Here is a 25,457-nt window from a genome sequence, read left to right on the forward strand (position 1 = left end):
AGAAAAATCAGGATTCTAACAACTAGTAGCAGTTTCCAATGAATACCTGAGCAGCAAACACCGTATGAAAAAAGTGAGAATGTCTGAGCACGTAAGCAATCCTTGCCCTTATGATAAAAGGCCATTTAAAACATTTAGAGCAGAGGAATGGGTAGAAAAGATTTTTAAAATTGGGGCTTAAAAATCAATCCAGCGACAGTCGGTAATGCAGCTAAGTCCCTGACCCTCAACGTGGATCTCTTGGACAAATTTTTTAAACGTTGAGAATATCATGGTTTTTTGTGGGGGGGGGGGATTGCGTTTGCACTGTACGAGCCCAAAGGCATCACCACATTCCACGCTGGAAGCCATTCGCCTTGCGCTGGTCCAACTCCATTCGTACAAAAGCTCGTTCGGAGGAAGAAGCAGGATCGGTGCCTTATTCAGTCCTTTGCCCCAAAGCCGTGCGTACATCCAGGCCTTGGGCACAACGTTGCTCGGATCCAAAGGGGTGGGTGGGAGGAAGCCAGTGTGCAAGGGTGTCCAAACTGTGTGTGTGTGGGGGGGTGCCACGTTCTGCCCGCTGCACCCTACAAAGCGCTCCATTTCTTCCTAATGGGGCTGGACCCGCCTAACGGTTTCAATTCTGCATGCTGCACCTGTGAAAACAAACAGACGTCACGTTCGCAAGGAGGTAACCCGAGCTATTGCTGGCTGTGCCGTTAATGGCTCCCTGAGGAAAAAGCCAGGGAAAAACCAAGGAAGGTTCAAAAGTAATGAATCATTTTCTAAACACAGTAACGTTGTGGGGGGGGGATTAATTGCAGGAAGGATTTGAGAAGTCATGCATCATTTCTTGAAAACCAAAATATTAAAACCAGACTTTTTTTCCTAATGAGATGCATAAAGGAGAGAGAGAGAGAACTTCTAACTGATCTGAGCATTTGTTAAGAAAGGATTTATTCCACTGCTGCCTACCCCCCCCCCCCAATTTCATCCACAAAGAAGAAGACGAGTTGGTTTTTATATGCCAACTTTCTCTACCACTTAAGGGAGAATCAAACAGGCTTACAACAACCTTCCCTTCCCAACAACAGACACCCTGTGAGGTAGGTGGGGCTGACTTTCTCTACCACTTAAGCGACACTCAAACCGGCTTACAATCACTTCCCCTCCCCACAAGACAACCTGTGAGGTGGGTGGGGCTGAGAGAGTGTGACTGGCCCAAGGTCACCCAGCTGGCTTCGTGTGTGGGAGTGGGGAAACAAATCCAGTTCTCCAGATCAGAATCCTCTGCCATTCATAAAAGACCTTAGAAGGGTGTAACTCTGCTTAGCCCTGTCCTGGATAGCCCAGGCTAGCCTGATCTCATCAGATCTCAGAAGCTAACTAGGGTTGACCCTGGCTAGTTTTTCATGGGAGACCTCCAAGGAATACCAGGGTTGTGGCGTGGACACAAGCGATGGCAAATAACTTCTGAACGTCTCTTGCCTTGAAAACCCCACCAGGGGTCTCCATAAGTCAGATGTGACTTGACGGCAAAAACTCCCCCAAACCCACTGCTTAGGATTGCACCGTGCAAAGCCTTTGGGCTTTTCACACCCCTGAGTTTCTTCCACGTATACATCTGAGCTCACACTCCCCAACACTCATTTCTTGTCGCCCATCCCCTTTGAAACCCAGAAAGTCACTGGAGATCAGAGAAACCGTTCAGCCTCATTACATAAATGCAGATCTTCAAATACAGTGTCAACAGACAAGCAGCTTATCTTTGCCAATAAATATGCCTGTCCATCAAATCCTGGATCCTCCAGAAGAAAGCAGGGATAGGAGAAGTGTATCTGAACTAAGTCAGGATTGAGTCCAGCGAGAGGAAAGATTCTCTTGGACTTCCCAATCACCGCTCATAGAACTCAATCATAACCTCAGGCTCAAGTGCAAAAAAAAAAGGTGAATTCATAAACAACTTTAAAAAAACAACAACAGGGAAATCTCACCATAAGGTGAGTAATCTTCATAATCCTTTGTTACACCTGGAACATCATTTGGGGTTTGTATAAGTAACTTCCTTCTCTCATTTCACATGTAGGAAAGGGAGATGAAGACCCCCCCCCACACACACACACTGGCCCTCGACTAGTCCAAGAGTCCACACTTCCACTCCCCTCCATGGTCAGAGGTACAAACTGAGGTCCATGCAGTTTCTGCCTCCTTCCATGCCTCTCATCTCAGATTTCTTCTGTTTGAGCCCTTGTGAGCCCCTATGGAGAGCCCCCCTTTTTTGTATAACTGTAAGCCTTTATTAGGAGCCCCGTGGCGCAGAGTGGTAAGCTGCAGTACTGCAGTCCAAGCTCTGCTCATGACCTGAGTTCGATCCCAACGGAAGTTGGTTTCAGGTAGCCGGCTCAAGGTTGACTCAGCCTTCCATCCTTCTGAGGTCGGTAAAATGAGTCCCCAGCTTCCTGGGGGTAAAGGGAAGATGACTGGGGAAGGCACTGGCAAACCACCCCGCAAACAAGTCTGCCTAGTAAACGGCGGGATGTGACGTCACCCCATGGGTCAGGAATGACCCGGTGATTGCAAAGGGGACCTTTACCCTTTTAAGCCTTTATTGGGGGGGGGGGTGTAGACAGATTAGATTAGTCAGATTAGATAGATTACATAGATCGATTAGATAAATTCAATTCAATAAATTAGATTAGATAGATTACATAGACACATAAAATCGATTCGATAATTAGATAGATTATACAGTTTAGATTCGATATTTTAGATTTGATAGGATAGATTCGATAGATTAGATGTCTTAGATTTAATAGATGTTATAGATTAGACAGATATGATTCGATACATTAGATTAGAAGAAGAGTTGGTTTTTATATGCCAATTTTCTCTACCACTTAAGGGGGAATCAAACCGGCTTACAACCACCTTCCCTTCCCCTCCCCACAACAGACACCCTGTGAGGTAGGTGAGGCAGAGAGAGCTCTAAGAGAGCTGTGACTAGCCCAAGGTCACCCAGAAGGCTTCATGTGGAGGGGTGGGGAATCAAACCCGGTTCTCCAGATCAGAGTCCACCACTCTAAACCACCGCTTTTAACCACTACACCATGCTGGCTCTCAGAGTAAACAGAGTAGATAGATTAGGGTGGATGGGTGGGTGGGTCGACAGACAGACGGACGGATGGAGACACACAGAATGTCAGCATACAAGAGAAGGTTTTCGGTGGATCCTCACTTAGGTTTCTCAACTCCAACTTGGGATATTCCTGGGTTTGGAGGCAGTGTCTAAGGAGGGCAGAGTTTGGGGACAGGAGGGAGCTCAGAAGATGTGACACCATAGACTCAACCCTCCCTCCAAACCTGCCGCTTCTCCCAGAGGAACTGTCCTCTGTAGTCCGGAGATCAGCTGTAATGCCGGGAAATCTCCAGGCCCCACCTGGAGAGTGTCAAGCCTGTTTTCAGACCTGGTCCGATCTCTTTGCAGGAGGGCCTCCATTCATTACTTACCCTTTGAACGTCCGACGGCACCCTGGAGAGGAAATCAAGTAACTCATTATTCTCAATGGCGTAGGGGTTTCTCAACTTCTTTGTGAACTTATTTATGCCTGAGAAATGAAAAAATAACACACAAGGTATGGTTAACACACACACGCAAGCATATGAATACTTTACTTCCTCAGGCAGGAATGGGGCAGACAGAAGAGAGAATTTAGCAAGTCAAAAATAGAACAAAAATACGGACAAGCCAGACATTGTGCTGATTGTCATGTGGAATCATTCACAAACATCTTTCCTTGAAGGAACTAGTGGGAAGAAGAAGAGTTGGTTTTTATACCCCTCTTTTCTCTACCAAAAGGAGTCTCAAAGCATCTTACAATTGCCTTCCCTCCCCCTCAACAGACACCTTGTGAGGTTGGTGGGGCTGAGAGAGTTCGAAGAGAACTGTGACTGGCCCAAGGTCACCCAGCAGGCTTCATGTGGAGGAGTGGGGAATCGAACCTGGTTCACCAGATTAGAGTCCGCTGCTCTTAACCACTACGCCACGCTGGGAGGTTTATTGCAAAGGGACTCTGCTTGCCTTAGCAATGAACAATCCCATTATTCTAAAGCAGCACAGAAACCAGAATCGCCATTACAGAAAACTAAGGGTGGCTTAGTTGACCAGCGTGGTATAGTGGTTAAGAGCAGTGGTTTGGAGCGGAGGACCCTGATCTGGAGAACCGGGTTTGATTCCCCACTCCTCCACATGAGCGGTGGACTCTAATCTGATGAACTGGATTTGTTTCCCCATTCCTTCACAGGTAGCCAGCTGGGTGACCTTGGGCTAGTCACACTCTCTCAGCCCCACCGACCTCACAGGGTACCTGTTGTGGGGAGGGGAAGGTGTTTGTAAGCCAGTTTGATTCTTCCTTAAGTGGTAGAGAAAGTCGGCATATAAAAATCAACTCTTCTTCTTTTTCTCTGCCCTAGCAGACTAGGAGCCCTATGGCGCAGAGTGTTAAGCTGCAGTACTGCAGTCAAAAGCTCTGCTCACAACCTGAGTTCAATCCCGGCAGAAGTCGGTTTCAGGTAGCCGGCTCAAGGTTGACTCAGCCTTCCATCCTTCCGAGGTCGGTGAAATGAGGACCCAGCTTGCTGGGGGTAAAGGGAAGATGACTGGGGAAGGCACTGGCAAACCACCCCGCAAACAAAGTCTGCCTAGTAAACGTCGGCATGTGACGTCACCCCATGGGTCAGTAATGACCCGGTGCTTGCACAGGGGACCTTTACCTTTTAGCAGACTATACTGCGGTACGGCAACCAAGGTTAGGCTTGCTTGGCCTCTCTCTCCCCACTGCCCCTCCCGAGTGGCAGGAAAAAGATAAAATTTTAAAAAGCAAAATCACAGACCTGACAGTGGCATAGGGTAGTTCTAGGAATCGCAAGCTATGTTTTTACCATAGAGTTTCCAGCGATTCCTAGAGCAACCTTTTGTTACTTCCACGTTTCCGCCCAGAAGTGATGCAGCAATGTTTGCAACATCACATGCATCTACCATGTCCCTGCCCCCAGCCTTCCTGCCAATTGCCAGGTTCTGCTGGGCAACCCTAATCAATGGTCTGAGTATGTCAGCTTCATAAGACTCTTCCGTTGCCATGTGGTGTTCTGTATCTTTACAAATTCATAAAAACATAAGAAAAGCCCTGCTGGATCAGTCCAAGGCCCATCAAGTCCGCAGTCTGTTCACACAGTGGCCAACCAGGTGCCTCTAGGAAGACCCCAAATAAGACGGCTGCAGCAGCATTGTCCTGCCTGGGTTCCAAAGCACCTGATATATTCAGCATGGTCATCTAATCCTGGAGATAATAGGGATGCATCATGACTAATATCCATTTTGACTAGTCGCATAGCCGTCTCCTCCATGAACATATCCACTTACCTCTTAAAGCCTTCCAAGTTGGCAGCCATCACCACATCCTATCTACACATGAACACATGAAGCTGCCCTATACTGAATCAGACCCTTGGTCCATCAAAGTCAGTATTGTCTACTCTGACAGGCAGTGGCTCTCCAGGGTCTCAGGCAGAGGTCTTTCACATCACCTCCTTGCCTAGTCTCTTTAACTGGAGATGCCAGGGACTGAACTTGGGACCCTCTGCATGCTAAGCAGATGCTCTACCACTGAGCCACAGCCCCTCCCCAGTAGAGTTTTATCCTGGGGCAGGGAGTTCCACCATTCCACTATTCATTGATGACATCCCTGTCCCACTTCAAAGAGTCCCCACAAGGCAGCTGACAACAAATACTGTTTATGTCAAAACATAATAAGGAAACCAATGGAATGAAAATCTTCAAGGCACATCTGCGACAGGGGAAACTCCACGAATGAATTATTCAGAGGTAACAGCATCGACTTACCCCAGAGTAAAATGATGTACCGAAGCGGTATGTAATACAACACGATTGTTGCCACTGTGAAGACTAAGCAAGCTAGGACAGATAGGAAAGGGACTGTCCAGTTGAACGTGCTGCGGTCCAGTTTGGAAAGGGAAGAGAAGAGAGAACGATTTAGGCATTTGCTGAAATTTAACTGGTTTTTCATCTTCTTCTTCCACCAAGCATCTCAGGGTGGTAAACATGGCCCTCTCCCCCTGCCCCTGCCATCTTATCCTTAAATAAATATATACTTTTCATTAGACAAAACCTATTTACAAAAAGTACAAAATAAATATAGCATGCTAGTAACACATGAACACCATCATCAAAACCTTTATTGGCATAAAATAAATATATACATATTTAGGTAAAAAGAAGGTTTTAAAACTAGAGTGGGACTCTTACTTAAAATCATAAACGTGGATTAGAGTAATTTAAAATAAGTCCCAGGAAGCTGGCAACCCCTGCAGTAACCTGAGAATGACTATCGCTTGAGAGAAATCTGACTAGCTCCTTGTCAGTGCCGCCAGGGCTGTCTTTTAAGAGGGGTAACACATGAACACATGAAGCAGCCTTCTACTGGATCAGACCTTTGGTCCATCCAAGTCAGTATTGTCTATTCAGACTGGCAGTGGCTCTCCAGGGTATCAGGTAGAGGTCTTTCACATCACCTACTTGCCTAGACCCTTTAACTGGAGATGCCAGGGATTGAACCTGGGACCTTCTTCAGGCCAAGCAGGTGCTCTAACACTGAGCCACAGCCCCTCCCCAGCATGGCCCTGACCTGGATAGCCCCAGGCTAGCCTGATCTTGTCATATCTCAGAAGCTAAGCAGGGTCAGCTCTGGTTAGAATTTGGATGGAAGACCGCCAAGGACTACCAGGGGTGTGATGCGGAGGCAGGCAATGGCAAACCACCTCCGAAGGTCTCTTGCTGGACAATCCTATAAGGTCACCATAAGTCAGCTGTGACTTGACAGCACACACACTTAACAATAAGTGTTAGGAAAATATCAAAACAGCCATCAATTCCATCAACATGTATTTGAACTAGGGTTGCCAACCTTTTGCACCTTTCTTCACCTTTATAAATTAGTACTTTAATATATATTGTGTGAGTGCTGTCTGGATTCTTTCCAACCTCCAGGTAGTAGCAGGAGATCTCCTGCTATTACAACTTATCTCCAGCTGATAGAGATCAGTTTACCTGGAGAAAATGGCTGCTTTGGCAACTGGACTCTATGGCATTGAAGTCCCTCCCCACCCCAAACCCTGTCCTCCTCAGACTCTGCCCCAAAAAACCTCCCACCAGTGGCAAAGAGGGACCTGGCAACCCTAATTTGAACTATACTGAAGGTACAACCTTCGCCTGAACTTTCTCATTCCAACACTTGAGGAATATGGATCATTTCTCTGTCTGTCGGAGGTATTATTAGTGAGGGCTTTAGACCAGGGGTGTAAAACTCAATTGTTATGATACGACAAATAAATCCAGTTCACCAGATTAGCCTACGCCACTCATGTGGAGGAGTGGGGAATCAAACCCAGTTCTCCAGATTAGAGTCCACTACTCCAAAGAGGAAAGGATCAGGAAGCCCAAGGAACAACTGTGTAAGTTACCCTAAACCTCTCAGTGTTTGCTTCCAAACCTGAATTTTGACACGGATAAGCATTATACCTTTGAAAGGCATTGGTTATTGGATGTTTACTGGATAGATTCAATCGTATAGACTCAATATATGATGCTGGTGCAAGAGGAAGTCCTTGAACTCAAGTGTGCCAGACCTCGCTATGAAAAACACTTTGTCTTATTTGAGGGATAAAAAGCCAACTGGGGTGGGCCAGGGGAAAGAAGGCAACCCTTCAGAGGAAGGCAGGACATGTTTAAAATTAAAGCCAGAGTGACCTAGAGGCCCATAAACACGCGAAAACTATTTTTAAAGCCAACCAAACCTCCAAGTTGAACCGGGCGACTAAAAAAAGGCCCTTTGATACGCAGGATTATACCGATGGCAAGGCTTGTCTAAATCGTCATGTCATTTGTTAAAACCACTCCGGTGGACTCCCTCTGCCCTCTCCCCTGCTCGTAGTGACGGGACAGTTGAGTTACAATGGGATTCCTGAGAGATTAGGCAGGGAGGCCGTCCGAGTGCCCTATTGGGGTTCTTAGGGGCCATTGTCGTCCAAGCAAATGACAGAATTAAGAGTCACCCGGCTTCGCGAGGTTTCCTGCCACACAGCTGCACGCAGAACAGTGCTTCCTTCACAGGCTCAAAGGCATCCCCTTGCCCATTTCCCGCACAGCTGGGACAGATGTGACAGAATCTTCAACACATGGGGTTTGTTGTATTTTTAGACCCCACACATCTCTTATGAAAAAGTATGGAACTGTTGGAAAGCTTTCGCAAATGGAAGGGGGGGTGTCACACAGTCACTCCGAGTGGGCAAGAAGGAAAAGCCACTTCCGCCCTTCTGGTTGGGAGGGATCGGCTAAGCCAGAGAATGGTCTGGAGATGTATGACACAGGGCCTATGGCTGAAACAGAGCTGTCCTAGCTTCATAAAAGCTTCCTGGATGACCCTACGTAAGCCTCGGAGGAATTGTGGGGTCTAAAATAATCAATTTATGTATTTAGGTATATCTTTTTTCCCATCCTCCAAGAGGGTTGCCAACCTCCAGGTACTAGCTGGAGATCTCCTGCTGTTACAACTGATCTCCAGCCAATAGAGACCAGTTCACCTGGAGAAAAATGGCCGCTTTGGCAATTGGACTCTATGGTATCGAAGTCCCTCCGCTCCCCAAACCCTGCCCTCCTCAGGCTCTGCCCCAAAAACCTCTCATTGGTGGCGAAGAGGTACCTGGTAACCTCCAAGGAGCTCAGAAACAGACTATTTATTTATTTAAAACATTTTTTAGACATTTTCCTTCCTTATGGAGCTCAAGGCAGCTTGAAACATAGACAAAAATGCATTAAAAATGTAAAAAGCAAAATTTAAAATCTCAACTGAAGACTGCTGGTAAACTTATCCAAATGCGGTCCGAAATAAAATGATCTTCAACTGCCTCCTAAAGATAGAAAGGGAGGGAGCAAGGTGCACCTTTCTGGGGAGGTTGTTCTATAATCATCCCTCTTTCTTGCGCCTCTTTCTTGTGCCTCCCCCAGATGAGCTTCTTTGATTGATGGGACTGTCAGGAAGGCCTGTCCCTGTGATCTTAATTTCTGGGCAGTAACGTATGGGAGAAGGTGGTCCTTCAGATACCCTGGTGCCAAGCCATGTAGGGCCCCCTCTCATCTGAGAGACACTTTTTTTGTAAAATGGAGACATCCTGTCTTCAATTTAGCATAACCCTGAGGGTTCAAGGAAGCAATAATCCACAACATGAGGGAATGCCAAGGAGGAATGACAGCCATGTATGACAGGGGCCTGGAAAATTTGGCACAGCTGCAAGGTGCTGTTTCATATGCCCAAAATACCATTTCAGACACCCAAAATTACAATTTCGACTCCATCTGGAAACCTAGTAAAACACTTCTCCAGTCTGACTTAGGAGGACTCTAGCAATCTCTGAACAGCGGCCCTCAGTTTGCAAGGCTGTTAATGATAGGACGTTTTGGAGAACATTAATTCATAGGGTTGCAAGAAGGAGAAGGAGAGTTGGTTTTTATATGTCGACTTTCTCTACCACTTAAGGAAGAATCAATCCAGTTTACAATCACCTTCCCTTCCCCTCTCCATAACACACCCTGTGAGGTAGGTGGGGCTGAGAGAGCTCGAAGAGAGCCGTGAGTAACCCAAGGTCACCCAGCTGGCTTCATGTGGAGGAGTGGGGAAACCAACCCAGTTCACCAGATTAGAGTCCGCCGCTCCAAACCACCGCTCTTAACCACTACACCATGCCAGCTGGTGGCAACTTGACGTCACTTAACACACAAAGGATCTTAAAGGCTTTCCCAGGTAAAATTTTCCATGGCTTCTGGGGGATACCCTAGGTCAACAATTCCCAGACTTTAGCAACCTGGGTGTGAGAGCCAGGTGTCTGATGTCCCCCCTTGCTCCTTTTGCATTCCCTATCTCTGTCCTTTGAACTCGTAAAAGCAGTTCACACCTCCTCTCCCCCTTCCCGGATCCCGGCGCCTCTTCTGCCTTGCCCAGGTGCCAGGCCTGCCCTCCCCTGTGGCGCATCCTGCTTGCACTCCCTCGGGCCGATGTGGCCTTGAGGGGCTGCGACTCCTAACAGTCTCTCTGGGACCTGTTTGATGTTTTGTATTGCACCAATCTATCTTGTAACTTCCCACGACTGAAGTGTGAACCCTGATGCCCTGTAGTCCATATATTCTGTAACCCTGATAAGATGCCTCACTTGCAACTTTGAATCCGTGTCTGTCTATCCTGTCTGAAGCCTTCAATAAATCCTTTGTTTCTGCATCCAAGTCTGAGCAAGTGATTTTGCGAAGTCAGCACAGCTAGGCTGGGACTCTTACATTAAGTTGCAAGTCCGGGTTCAGTCCCTCTCGGAAGCATTGCACTCGGGTGGCCTCGCTCCAATCCAGGATTCGGCTCGATAAGGATTGGAACTCGCTTGCATACTGCGCCACCGACTTAGCCCCTTGGCGGAGTTGCATCAGGGTAGCCTTGGCCCGCTCCCCCAGGTTCGGATCCTCAAAACGGTTCCGGAGGGCAATCATGAACTCATCCAGGTTGCGCAGAACCGGAGAGCGCAACTCATACTGTAACACCATCCAAGCGGCTGCCTCCCCTTGCAAGAGGGAGGCCACGTACTGGACCTGAGACTCCTCCGAGTTAAAGGTCTGTCCTTGTTCCCGCATAAAAATATCCACTTGGACCAAAAAGAAAGTTAGCTGGTCCCCCGACCCATCATACGTGATTTTCAGGTCCCGACGGGCCGGGGCGCTGGGAGGCGCGGGGGGAGCCGCCGGTACCCCATCCGGGGGGTTGTCGGGAGGGGGCTGTATCTTCAGCGCGTCCATGGCGGTAGCCATCCCCTCCATCACGGCCTGCATGGCATCCATGCGTTCCAGCATGGCTTGGCGTTCCTCCTGCCACTGCCTCCGTTCCTCCTCCAACAAGACCTCCATGCGTGCGGGGTCGTCCTCGAGCCTCGTGCCCGACAAGGCCAGACGACGGTGCTTCGCCTCATTCCGGGAGAGCGACCAGCCCTTAGGAGAGTCCAGCCAGGAGTTAAAGGTGGTCCTGGGCTTGGTACCCGGGTGTGTGGGACCGGGTACCTTCCGCTTGACCACCTCCTCCTTAGGGTCTGGCTTCGCGGGAGGTTCGGTCTTGTCCGGAGAGTCCGGGGGTGAAGAGGGTTCCTCGTTGTCTGGCATAGCTGTCCCTTAAGGTACAGGTGCAGACAAAGAGGCAGAGACTTGCAACTTAATGTAAGAGTCCCAGCCTAGCTGTGCTGACTTCGCAAAATCACTTGCTCAGACTTGGATGCAGAAACAAAGGATTTATTGAAGGCTTCAGACAGGATAGACAGACATGGATTCAAAGTTGCAAGTGAGGCATCTTATCAGGGTTACAGAATATATGGACTACAGGGCATCAGGGTTCACACTTCAGTCGTGGGAAGTTACAAGATAGATTGGTGCAATACAAAACATCAAACAGGTCCCAGAGAGACTGTTAGGAGTCGCAGCCCCTCAAGGCCACATCGGCCCGAGGGAGTGCAAGCAGGATGCGCCACAGGGGAGGGCAGGCCTGGCACCTGGGCAAGGCAGAAGAGGCGCCGGGATCCGGGAAGGGGGAGAGGAGGTGTGAACTGCTTTTACGAGTTCAAAGGACAGAGATAGGGAATGCAAAAGGAGCAAGGGGGGACATCAGACACCTGGCTCTCACACTGGGGAACCCCATCTTGATTTACTATTTTTCAAGGACCCACAAGCCTTCTCCTCCCTCACTGGCAGCTTCCATGGGGTGCCCCTAGGAGAGCCTACACCCGGCTCCTCCATCAGGGGGCGGAGATCAACGGAGGAATTTCTCCGGCACTAAAAAGTATCTCCAAAGAGCCATAAGAGAGCAACCTAGCAACGAGTTTTCACTCATAATTAATATACAGAAAATGGAAAACACGATACAGTGAATTTTATCACCACCAATCAACTGAACACACAGAGACAGAAATTAAAGGTAAAGGTGGTTCCTTGGGCAATCGCTGGGTCATTATTTATTTCTTTATTTATGTGTTTATTATTTAAATTTCCAGCCCACCCTCCCCAGCCAAGGCCGGGCTCAGGGTGGGTAACAACAATAAAATCAACATATAAAAACCAAATACATATATATTTCGAACCAATGAAATAGTGCATAATATTATTTATTTATTGCCCTTCTATCCCACCCTTATTCCCAGCAAGCTGAGGTCAGAGCAAGCCGGGCTTAAAACATAAGCAATCTCCAACAATAAATTTAAAACATAACATGGTACTCAATTGAACAGAATACCTGCCTCTGGTACATAGAATGAACAAATCAAAAAAGAAGAGGGGGGGACTGACCAATGGGGTGAAGTCACATCCTGATGTTTACTAGGCAGACTGTGTTTATGGGGTGGTTTGCCATTGCCTTTCCCCAGTCATCTACCCTTTTCCCCCAGCAAGCTGGGTATTCCTTTTACCGACCTGGAATGTTATAGGCTCTGGCAATCCTGTACACCCCTCACATGGTTTACAGGGCTACAACTGGTGCACAAGGATGGCACAGTGCCATGTAGCCAGAGATGACATGGGTCACCTGGCCTCCATCTTGCTTGTGCAAGGCTGGGATGAAATGATAGGGCTGGTACAGCAAAAGGTGAGCCATAACCTCCCCAGAAAGGAATGTTTGCAAAATCTCAGCAAAAGGGGGGGGGGTTTACCTCACTTTGTATTCCCAGTGATGTATTAAGAGTTTGAAAATGTTGTAAAAAACATCACTTTAAAAGGGTTTTTGGATACCACGGCTTACAAATGATTGGAAAACGTCTTCACAGCTAAAGGGCCAAACAAAGTGCGAACAGTATTTTTTATAACGTTTTCAAACTCTTACTACATCGGTGGGAATACATAGAAAGTGTGAACAGTATTTTTTATAACATTTTCAAACTGGGAATTTATAACATTTTCAAACATTGCTGGGAATACAAGTGCAGTAACTCCCAAAGACAAAGTAGACCAAGATAAGCCATTTGTATCTCTATACCTTTCCTGCTCATACCCAGCCAAATCCCCTCCGTCCATTCAGAAGTTCCCTTAATTCCATCCTGTCTCCAGCCTAGCCCCTCAGTGACTCACCTTCCAGACCCCACCTTGATCTCCAAGTCTATGACTCAATGCTCTGACACTTTATCCCAAGCACCCAGCCATTCTCAGCCATCACCAGGCATAGCCAACTGCAGGGAGGCCATACCTTCTCCTCCTCCCTTCCTTGGGTATAAAAATATCTCCATTTGCCACAGTAGGTGGCTGCCATTTAAACTGTACACTGTACATTTACACAAAATGTACACTGGCATGCAGTCCTTTTCCCTTTTCCCCTCTTGCAGCTGCCATTCTTGACCCACATTCTGCAGGAAGGTAACTATAGCCCGTTTGGGAATCTCAAACCTTTGTTTTCTTAGCTATGTATGTGTTGGGAATTTTGTGTGTGTGTGCAATAATTTGATTACCTTTAATAACATTCTTAAAATTCATAAAGCCTCCTTGTTGTTGGGTTGCTTTCTATTTGGTTTGCTCACCTGGACGGAACTGGTTAAAAGATCCCCATAGCTCTATCTAGTCTCCAGCTAACTTCCCCCAACAAAGAAGACTCCTGTGCTTGGTGTAACAGGGAAGGATAGAAGGCTGAGTCGACCTTGAGCCGGCTCCCTAAAACCGACTTCCACTGGGATCAAACTCAGGTCATGAGCAGAGCTTGGACTGCGATACTGCAGCTTACCACTCTGCGCCACGGGGCTCTTTTGAGAAAGAAAGTACTTCTAGGCTATTTCCAATCAACACTTTATCCCACTGCTCTCCATCACGGTGGTCTGAAATCCCTTCCCCCGGATCCCAAAACTTTCACTTACTTTTTTATCCTTTCTGCAAAAGAGGCAATATCTTCCAAGAGGTTTTGGACCGTTATAACGATATCCTGCACCATGTAAATTCTTTCTCTTAAGCCCTTTTTTTCAGATTCCTAGAAAGATTAAAGCAAAGGAAGGAGGGGAGGGGAGAAATACAAAAAGAAAGAACCATATAAGTTCCTGATTTCTCAAGCTGTCCCAGACAATAAGGATCAGAATACAAGATCCAGCAGAGTATGTCAAGAACATGCAACACTGTGATGTGAAAAACGCAAATGCCCACATAGGTCTGGATTTAGGCTGGAGATCTAGAAACATTTCTTACAAAACTAGTCATTTCAAGACACATTTTCAAACAACAGGTGCTAATCTTAGCCCAGGTGTATTGTGGGACAATCTTCAGGTCAACTGAAATTCAAAGAAATGCAAGTGCCACTAGACAAGAAGAGTTGGTTTTTGTATGCTGATTTTCTCTACCTTTTATGGAGAATCAAATTGGCCTACTCCTTCCCTTCCTCTCCCCAAAACTGTCACCTTGTGAGGTAGGTGAGGCTGAGAGAGTTCGGAGAGAACTGTGACTAGCCCAAAAGTCACCCAGCTGGCTTCATGTGGAGGAGTGAGGAAACCAACTTGGTTCACCAGACTAGAGTCCTCCACTCATGTGGAGGAGCAGGGAATCGAACCTGGTTCTCCAGATTAGAGTCCACCACTCTTAACTGTTACACCATGCAAGACAATTTTAATGGATCCACCCGATCTTTTAAAAAGTTGTGTTACTGAAAGAAAGAAAGCCCTGCTGTCCCTCTCACCATAGAAGGTAAGGGAAACTCAGTGTTCTCCATCCATGTACCATCCTTGGAAGGCAATGAAACCAACTGTAGGAGGACAGCTAGATTCAATTACAGTAGCACCTTATGGACCAAACAACAGCAATGTATCCCTCGTGGCTGGATAGGGATATACCATTCTTATCTCACTACAGATACCAATTTTCTGTCCCCAAGAAGTAGAAGACTTGGTTTTTATATGCTGACTTTCTCTACCACTTAAGGAAGAATCAAATCAGCTAACAATCACCTTCCCCTCCCCACAACAGACACCCTGTGAGGTAGGTGGGGCTGGCAGAGCTGTGACTAGGAGTGGGGAAACAAATCCAGTTCACCAGATTAGCATTCTCCGCTCATGTGAAGGAGTGGGGAATCAAACCCAGTTCTCCAGATTAGAGTCCACTTGTGAGAGATCCCCCTCTCTGAGTTTGCTTCTCCAAATCAGTTGCTCAGACGTTGATACAGAAACAATAGATTTATTGAAGCCTTCAGGAGATGAGACAGGCACAGGTAGAAAGTTGCAAGTGAGGGGCTATACGGGTTTACAGAATATATTGACTCCAGGGCACTGGGGCACTGGGGTTCACACTTATTGTTATGGGAAGTTACAAGCTTGGCATAATACAAAACATCAGACGGATCCCAGGAAGTCTGGTGCGGCTATCACACTTCCAAGGCCGCACCGGCCTGAGGGAGTACTGGCAGGAAGAACAGCGGGGGGGAAGATACATGGGCCATCAGGCCTGGCGCCTGAGACCAGAAGGTGTGAACTGCTTTTACGAGTTCACTGATAACACCGCAGGAGATGGAAAGCAGAGACACAAAGACAGAGACCCTCACATTCTGCCCCCCTTAAGGCCCCCCTCCGAGAGGACGAGGCTTATCGGGATAAGCGAGGTGGAATTCTCGGACCAAGCGAGGAGCTGCCATGTGGGGTGCGGCCACCCATTCGTCATGAGCGGAGCCAAGGTTTTTCCAGCGAACAAAGTAAAACAGTTTCCCTTTCTTCCATTTGGAATCTAAAACCTTGGATATTTCCAAATGGGTATCCCCTCCTACTACGGTAGGAATCTCATGAGCGGGAGGGGGGTGGAACTGGGGAGCTGCTACATAAGGTTTGAGGAGGCTTATATGGAAGACTGGATGAACTCCCTTGAGAGTCTTAGGGAGACTCAGTTCCACGGTAACCTCGTTGATTACCCTGGTAATGGGGAAAGGTCCTACATAACGGTCGCTCAGTTTTTTGCAGGGGCGAAGAGAGCGGAGGTTTTTGGTGGACAGATAGACTTGCTCCCCCACCTTGAGTTCCCATCCCGGAGACCGGTGTTTGTCTGCTTGTTCCTTGTACTTGCTTTTTGCCCTTTCCAGATTTTTGAGCAACCATGGCCAGGTGGATTTAACCACCTGAATCCACTCCTGAAGATCAGGGGTAGACTGGAGCTCTGGCGAGACGGGGGCAGAACCGAAAGGGCCAAAATCCGTCCCGTATATAACTTGGAAGGGACTAAAGCCGGTAGAGGAATGAGGCGCATTGTTGTACGCATATTCGGCAAATGGCAGCAGGTCGACCCAGTCGTCCTGGTGGAAATTTACATAGCAACGCAAATAACATTCTACTACCGCATTTACTCGTTCCGTTTGACCATCCGTTTGGGGGTGATAGGCGGAAGAAAGGCCCTGTTCCTCCACTCCCATTAACTTTAGGAAAGCCCGCCAGAATTTGGCAACAAACTGGACCCCCCGGTCGGAGAGGACCTTCCTCGGGATCGAGTGTAGCCTGAGGACGTGCGTGATGAACAGTTTAGCTAAGCCCTGGGCTGAAGGAAGACCTGCACATGGAACGAAATGAACCTGTTTGGAAAAGAGGTCTGTGATAACCCAGAGAACCGTTTTCCCCCGACTTGGAGGTAGGTCGGTGATAAAATCCATGGCGATGACTTCCCAGGGACGGGAGGGGTTCTCAAGCGGTTTGAGAAGCCCCGGGGGTTTTCCCATCCGTTTCTTGGCTGTGGCGCAGGTGGGGCAGCTGCGCACATACAACTCTACATCAGATCTCATACCGGGCCACCAGAATTGCCTTCGAACCAGGTGAAGCGTTTTTATGAAACCAAAATGACCCGCTAGCCTGGCCCCATGTACAAGTCCCAATACTTCTTTGCGAAGGGAAGATGGGACATATAGTTTTCCCCCTTGCACCCACCAAGTGTTGGTTCGTTCCAAGCCAGTGGGGAGGAGATGGTGCTCCTCCTCCTGTAAGGAGGCGTCCCGGAGTCGCTGTTGGAATGCTTCCGGGATACCTTTGAGCGTAGGGGGGGTCTCCGGTTGGCGGGCTTGGGATCGGGTGGTGACGGCCAAGCCAGGGACTTCCCCTCGCTGTTCGGGAGTGAACAGGGAGTCGACGGGGCGATCGAAATCGTTGCGATACTGGGGAAGTCGTGACAAAGCATCAGCTAGGGCATTTTCTTTGCCAGGGACATGTTTGAGGGTGAACCGGAATTTTGCAAAAAATTGGGCCCACCGAATTTGTTTGGCATTGAGTTTTCTAGCTCCCTTGAGAGCCTCAAGATTCTTGTGATCTGTGCACACTTCGAACGGCAGCTCGGCCCCCTCCAAGAAGTGTCTCCATATGGTAAGGGCATGTTTGACCGCTGCTGCCTCCTTCTCCCAAATGGCCCAGTTGATTTCGGACTGGGAAAACTTCTTGGAGAAGTGGGCGCATGGCCTCAACCGTCCCCCCTCATCCCTCTGCAATAGGGCCCCGCCCATGGCTACATCCGAGGCATCCACCTGCACCACGAAGGGCTTGGTGCAATCCGGGTGAGCCAAAACGGGTTCGGATGAAAAAAGTAGCTTTAAACGTTCAAAAGCTTGCTGGCACTGGGGAGACCATTGCAGACGGGCTGAGGGGAGTGCGGCGCTAGCCCCCCTGTCCTTGGTACGCAACAGGGCAGTGAGGGGAAGCGCAACTTGGGCAAAGTTGGGAATGAAATTCCGGTAAAAGTTGGCAAACCCCAAAAACTGTTGAAGTTGGCGGCGGGTAGTGGGGGTTTCCCAGTCCCGCACCGCCTGGACCTTGGCGGGGTCCATTTCCAACCCTTGGTGGGAAATCACATACCCCAGAAATGTAATAGAAGGTTGGTGGAATTCACACTTGGACACCTTAGCATACAGTTTGTGCTCCCGCAGCCGCTGGAGCACTTCTCGCACTAGGCGCACATGTTCTTCCATGGTCTCAGAGTAAATAAGAATGTCATCGAGAAATACCACCACCCCCCGAAACAGTAAATCATGCAAAACTTCATTAATTAATTGCATAAAGACACTCGGAGCCCCCGAAAGTCCGAACGGCATGACCAGGTACTCAAACATCCCAAAACAACTGGAAAAGGCCGTTTTGGGTTCGTCTCCTTCTTTGATGCGAATGCGGTGGTAGGCTTCTACCAAGTCCAGTTTGGTGAAGATTCGGCCCTCCTTTAATTGTGCTAGAAGGTCAGGAATAAGAGGGAGGGGGTAAGCATTAGACTGGGTGACTGCGTTCAGTCTGCGAAAGTCAATACACAGTCTTAAATCTCCCGTCTTTTTCTTTACAAAGAAAGCTGGGGCTGAATAAGGAGCCTTGGAGGGGCGTATGAAACCCCTCGCCAGATTGACATCCAGATAGTCTCGCAATACAGTCTTTTCACTAGGGCTCATGGGGTAAACCTTTCCCTTAGACAGTTTGCCTTCCCCTACAATCTCGATGGCACAGTCCGTTTCTCTGTGGGGAGGCAGTTCGTCGCACTCTCTAACATCGAAAACATCAGTAAACTGCGAGTACTCAGAGGGTAATTGAGGAGAGACTGGGGCGGGGGACCCTACCAGTGCGGCGGCTGGAGTTCTGAGTACCCGTTCCTTGTCATGCAACCCACAGGGGTTTTCGGGGAAGGAAAGCACCCGTTTAACCCAATCAATGGAGGGATTGTGTCCCCTTAACCAGTTCATCCCTAACACCACAGGGGTTACAATAGGGGCGATGGTGAAATACAACCGTTCCCAATGTTCCCCCACGGACATAATCACGGCTGCAGTTCTGTGGGTCACAGGGCCCCGTTTAAAGTCACTCCCGTCCATTTGGGAAAAACGGAGGGGTCCCGGAAGCCGCTTGCGCCGGACACCCAACTTCTTGGCAGTTTCCTCATTTATCATGGTGCGGGCACACCCCGAGTCGACCAACGCGGGGACCTCTAACGGGGGACCCCCTTTGGGTAGGGACAGATGAACACGCACAAATACATTGTCCTCTTGGGCGCTTACCATCGGTGGAGCTCCTTGCACAACGATAGGGACGGTCTGCTGCGGAGCCCCCTCTACAGCAGACCGACGGCGTTTTTTGCCGGCTGTTCCCACTCTTCCTCCTCGCTGGAAGAGGGGGACGGGGTGGTGGCTTCCGGGGAGCCGTCCGAATCAAAGACGGTATTTGTAATCCGGGACCCCGATGGGACCGTAGAGTCGGATGCTCCATCCTGGGGGCGCGCGTGGAGAGCGGAGGGTGCGCCGGAGCGCCGGCTCAGTGGTCCACTTCTGCGGCGAGGCTGGCTGTCGGCGGCCGGTTTCGTCGGCTCGGCCTGGGTTTGGCGGGGGGGGGTCGGACGGCCTGAGCGAGAGGGGCATTGCGATGCAAAGTGACCCTTTCCCCCGCAGATCAGGCAGACGCCGGCCTCGAACCGCTTGCGGCGTTCCGCGGCCGAGAGACCCCCGCCACCCCCTTGCCGGAGTTCCCGGCCACGGTCACCTCGGGGCCTGGGATCTCGCCCAAGCCGTTGCTTGGACAAGTTCAGGAGTTGTTTGCGATTCTCGATGTCAGCAGCATGGCGAACCCAACCTTCCACATCCGGGGGGTTCCCTTGCATGAAGGCCCAATGTTGGAGGTCTGGGTTGAGACCCTCCCTGAAACATTGTACCAAGGTAGCTTCACTCCAGTCCAGAATTCGGCTAGCCAGTGACTGGAACTCACTCGCATACTGCGCCACCGACTTAGTCCCTTGGCGCAGTTGCATCAGGGAGGCTTTAGCCCGCTCACCCAGAGTCGGGTCCTCAAAACGGTTTCGGAGTGCTACCATGAACTCGTCCAGGGTTCGCAGCACCGGCGAGCGGAGTTCATACTGCAACACCATCCAGGCAGCCGCCTCCCCTTGCAGTAAGGAAGCCACGTACTGCACCCGGGACTCCTCAGAAACGAAGGTTCGGCCTTGTTCCCGCATAAAAATGTCTACTTGGACCATAAAAAAGGTCAACTGGTCTCCCGACCCGTCATACGTGACTTTCAGGTCCCGACGGGCCGGGGGGGCAGGGGTTGCGGGCGGAACTACCGGCGCCCCGTCTGGGGGAGCACCGGCTGGAGGTTGCAACTTCAGCGCATCTAGGGTCGTGGCCATCTCACCCATTACGCGTTGCATGATCTCCATCTGCTCCTGCATAGCCCGGCGGTCTTCCTGCCACTGCTTTCGTTCTTCCTCCATGAGGGCCTCTTTGCGAGCCGGGTCCCCTTCGAGTCCCTTGCTGGGGAAGGCCAACCGGCGATCCTTCGCCGCAGTCCGCGAGAGCGACCAGCCCTTGGGAGAGTCCAGCCAATAAGTAAGCCCCCGGGGACGTTCGTCCCGATCTTGGTCGGGAGCGCGACCCTTCGGTTTCTTTGGCTTGGCTCCCTCCTCCTTCGGGTCCGGCTTCTCCGGCTCGTCCGGTTCCTTGGGGGCATCGGGGTTAGGGGTGGTGTCCTCGTCGGCTGACATTCTGTCCAAAGCGGTACAGCTGCAGTCCGAGAGGCAAGGACTTGCAACTTAATGTGAGAGATCCCCCTCTCTGAGTTTGCTTCTCCAAATCAGTTGCTCAGACGTTGATACAGAAACAATAGATTTATTGAAGCCTTCAGGAGATGAGACAGGCACAGGTAGAAAGTTGCAAGTGAGGGGCTATACGGGTTTACAGAATATATTGACTCCAGGGCACTGGGGCACTGGGGTTCACACTTATTGTTATGGGAAGTTACAAGCTTGGCATAATACAAAACATCAGACGGATCCCAGGAAGTCTGGTGCGGCTATCACACTTCCAAGGCCGCACCGGCCTGAGGGAGTACTGGCAGGAAGAACAGCGGGGGGGAAGATACATGGGCCATCAGGCCTGGCGCCTGAGACCAGAAGGTGTGAACTGCTTTTACGAGTTCACTGATAACACCGCAGGAGATGGAAAGCAGAGACACAAAGACAGAGACCCTCACACCACTGCTCCAAGTATTTCTCCCCTGCTTAAATCAAACTGATTAATTTTGCATTGTACCTCTGCATCCTGACTCCTTTCTTTGCAACACTTCTCCCACCTTCAGACTGAGATATAAGGTCTTATGGATCTCCATTCCTACTTGTATCTGACGAAGGGAGCTTCGATTCTCAAAAGCTCATACCTCCGCCCCCCAAAATCTTGTTGGTCCCTAAGGACTGGACTGGACTCAAACCTAGCTCTTCTACTGCGGAACAACACAGCTACCCGCTGCGACTAACTGCAGGAGAGAGTCAGGAAAGCCTCGGCCTTCCATTAAGCTGTCCCACATTCCTGTTTTTTAGCATGTACAGATTTGGGAACCAGAGCCTGACAACGGTTGCTTCCACAAGGGGGTTTCTCTCTGCATGAAAACCAGGGAAGCCCGCACATTAAATTCCAGAGCTGTTCATTCAGAGCATGGCTCACAGCCATCCTAGAGCTGTTGTAATCTGACTCAACAGTGCCAGCGGGGTGCAGTGGTTAAGAACAGTGCACTATGATCTGGGGAACCAGGTTCGATTCATGGCTGCTGCGGTGACTGGGGCACAGTTTTTGTGCTCCACATAGATGCCACCGCAGTTTTGATTGATTATGAGAAGCAAAGCTTTTGGAGTATAGGACGCCTGAGAGCCAGGATGGTTAGAGTTGCCAAGTCCCTCTTTACAACCAGCGGGAGGTTTTTGGGGTGGAACCTGAGGGGAGCATTTTCAATGGGGGCATTTTCCTTCTTTTCTATTTTACATTCCTTTTATTTTATTTTTGGCGGCCGGGAAGGCTCTGGGCAGGCAGAGTAGCTGCACCGCTGCTTGCAACTTAGGGTTGCCTGGTACCTCTTCACCACCGGCGGGAGGTTTTTGGGGTGGAGCCTGAGGAGGGCAGGGTTTGGGGAAGAGAGGGACTTCAATGTCATAGAGTCTACTTGCCAAAGCGGCCATTTTCTCCAGGTGCACTGATCTCTATCAGCTGGAGATGAGTTGTAATAGCAGGAGATCTCCAGCTGGTACCTGGAGGTTGGTAATCCTGTGGTCTAGTGGTTAAGAGCAGTGGACTCTAATCTGGAGAACCAGGTTTGATTCCCCACTGTTCCACTTGAGTGACGGACTCTAATCTGGTGAACCAGGTTGGTTTCCTCAGTCCTCCACATGAAGCGAGCTGGGTGACCTTGGGCTAGTCACAGCTCTCTCCGAACTCTCTCAGCCCCACCTGCCTCACAAGTGCCTGTTGCGGGGAGAGGAAGGGAAGGAGATTGTAAGCTAGTTTGATTAAAAAGTAGAGAAAGTCGGCATATAAAAACCAACTCTTCTCCTTCTCTGTCGTCTTTTGAGTAGGGGTAGTTGAATCCTAATTAATTTGTTTAGAAATCTACCCACGGTGTCCAGCAGTTTTGCCTGGTTTAGTCTAAGTTCTGACCAATTCTTATTGGCAACAGAATTATAAACAGGGGGGGGGGAGAGAGAGAGAGAGATGATCTTTCCAGGACATGCCTGTTCTTGCAACTTGCAACTGTGAAGAATCTCATCTGGCAGCCAGATCTGCATCCTGCTGGCTTTGTTTACACATCTCAGATTGTGCTACAAAAATGTGCCGATAACACAATTTAGCAAACACAACATTACATCGTCTGAGGCAGCTCTCCAGACCGCCTCAGACAGAGAGGCTGAGTTAAAAACAAAATAACTGATTTATTCAGAAGGACACCACAACTATCGTAGGGTGTTTTTTTTTTTTTAAATACACGGCAGGCAAAACAAAACAAAACCTAGCCGAAGATGATGATCGCCGCATTTCTAATTTATAACATGAAACACTCTCAAGGAAAATGGGAGGAGAGATGAAAATGTCTACCAATAATAAAAAACAAGATTGGATTGCCTTTTCATCCAGGCTACCCTACTGGGTTACCCCGTAAGCCAAGTCAGGTCAACTTTTTCTTTTACTCAGTTGTATCGATTTTTATAAGATGCTTGTAACATTTTAAAAAACAAATTTGGAAAACCGCAACATTTTTCCACCATCAAATTTGGTACCTGTAGAAGGACACTATTTGTCTCGACTGCCATCCGGTAACCAGATTCATATCGAGTCACACAAACTGACCACCTTGTGCACATTTTTGTAATAAAGTTACAGGCCTACTTGCAGGAAGAGCTGTATAGCTAGTAACTTTCAAAGAAAAGTCTTTAATAAAAGAAGAAAAGTTTGGTTTTTATATGCCGATTTTCTCTACCTTTTAAAAAGTCTCAAAGCTTATAATCGCCTTCCCTTCATCTCCCCACAACAGACACCTTGTGAGGTAGGTGGGGCTAAGAGAGTTCAGCAAGAACTGTGACTGGCCCAAGGTCACCCAGCAGTCTTCATGTGGAAGAGTGGGGAATTGAACCCGGTACACCAGATTGGAGTCTGTCGCTCATGTGGAGGAGTGAGGAATCAAACCCGGTTCTCCAGATTAGAGTCCACCCTTCTTAATCACTACACCGCGCTGGCTCTCCTCCTCGCCCATCTTTTCCTTAGGAGCAGAACTCGGAGGACTAATAATAATTGATTAGGAAGTCTTGAGGCGACTGATATCAAATTAAAAAAAACTTTAGCAGATTAATTGGCTAACATGTATGAGATTAATTATATCTGCATAAATTTGCATATGAATAAATTAAATGAATAGCATAGACTTTGCAATGTCCTCACATGTTTGAGCAAAGACCATCTGAGAAGATGCATCATTTCTTTCTTGCACACACAGGGGAAGACACCCAAGAGGACTTTTGCCAGCTATAGTTTTTATATTTGTTTTTTAAATAAAATCTGTTGATGGGGGGAGGGCACCTGCGGTTTATCAAATGTTTTTAAGTCATTGCATCTGACAGTTAGCTAGTTCCAGGCATCCAAAAAGATAGAAAGGTAAAAATAAACCCGATGAACATAGAAATATAGAAAATATCGCAATTAAGTTGAGGAAGCAAAACAAGGGGGGGATTGCTGAATGCAACTTTACAACAGAATTCAAAGGCAATGGAAAACCCCTTTGCCCCCTTCTGCTCCCCTGCATGAGGTTGGGTTCCCCCATGTCAGGCTCTGGCTTGTATCCCTCACTTGGCCTTGTACCCTTCTGGACTGGCTTTCATTCTTCTAAGATCTCCCACCCCCCTCTGTGTTTCACCAGCGTGGTGTAGTGGTTAAGAGCGGTGGACTCTACTCTGGAGAACTGGGTTTGATTCCCCACTCCTCCACATGAGCTGCGGAGGCTAATCTGATGATCTGGGTTGGTTTCCCCAGTCTTCCACCTGAAGCCAGCTGGGTGACCTTGGGCTAGTCACGGCTCTCTTAGAGCTCTCTTAGCCCCACCTACCTCACAGGGTGTCTGTTGTGGGGAAGGGAAGGTGATTGTAAGCCGGCTTGATTCTTCCTTAAGCGGTACTCCTTCTTCTTCTCTGCAACTTATTCCTTATACCCATTTGTATTATCATTAGCTTATTTTATACTCCAGAGCCAGAGTGGTGAAGAAGGAGAAGAAGAAGATTTGGTTTTTATATGCCGACTTTCACCACCACTTAAGAAAGACTCAAACTGGCTTACAATCATCTTCACTTCCCCTCCCCACAACAGACACCATGTGACGTAGCTGGGGCTGAGAGAGCTGTGACTAGCCCAAGTTCACCCAGCTGCCTTCGTGTGTAGGAGTGGGGAAACAAATCCAGTTCACCAGATTAGCCTCCACCACTCATGTGAAGGAGTGGGGTATCAAACCCGGTTCTCCAGATCAGAGTCCACCACTCCAAAGCACCGCTCTTAACCACTACATCACGCTGGTGTAGTGGTTAAGGTGTCAGACTAAGATCTGGGAAACCCATGTTTGCACGCCCACTCACGCCATGGAAGCTTCCTGGGTGACCTTGGGCCAGTCACACACTCTCAGCCGTGACCCTGGCAAGTATTTGGGTGGGAGACCTCCAAGGATTACCAGGGGCGGGACACAGAGCAAGTGAGGGGTAGCTGTCACCCCATGTGGGGTGGGTGGCAGCTGCTGCCACCGCAAACCAGTGGCCTGAGTTCCATGCCGGGTGGGGAAGGGGGCGCACAGCCCCACCAAGCCCCATGATGTGTAGGGAACAGGGTTGCCAACCTCCAGCTACTCAGTACAGGAGCGAAGTGTATACAAAGTGCAAAAAAGTTTATAAGCTACCAAAATGACATAACAATTCAGCCATACACACTATATACACTACTAAGCTGAAACATACAAGCTAAGACAAACAATGTGACTGTACAAGGTGGAAAAAAGTGTCAAAATGACACAGCCAATGTTCATAGAGTCTCTCTCAATTGTAGGAGAAGTGGTATCCAAAGGATTTTCAACAAGGTTCCCAACGAGGA

General features: G+C 48.9%; 1 protein-coding gene across 5 annotated transcripts in view; it reads right to left on the reverse strand.

The window, feature by feature from the left end:
* Positions 1–569: 569 nt before the first annotated feature.
* MCTP2 (multiple C2 and transmembrane domain containing 2) overlaps positions 570–25,457 on the reverse strand; it is a 140,199-nt gene continuing 115,311 nt past the window's right edge. For all 5 annotated transcript variants that reach the window (XM_056865713.1, XM_056865717.1, XM_056865716.1 and 2 more), the window contains 4 exons: positions 13,966–14,075; positions 5,882–5,991; positions 3,490–3,587; positions 570–638 (listed from right to left, as the gene is read on the reverse strand). In XM_056865713.1, the coding sequence (XP_056721691.1) occupies positions 570–638; positions 3,490–3,587; positions 5,882–5,991; positions 13,966–14,075 (387 nt within the window). The remainder of the gene's footprint in view (positions 639–3,489; positions 3,588–5,881; positions 5,992–13,965; positions 14,076–25,457) is intronic.

The sequence above is a fragment of the Euleptes europaea genome, chromosome 20, assembly GCF_029931775.1.
Source record: "Euleptes europaea isolate rEulEur1 chromosome 20, rEulEur1.hap1, whole genome shotgun sequence".
Classification (NCBI taxonomy): domain Eukaryota; kingdom Metazoa; phylum Chordata; class Lepidosauria; order Squamata; family Sphaerodactylidae; genus Euleptes; species Euleptes europaea.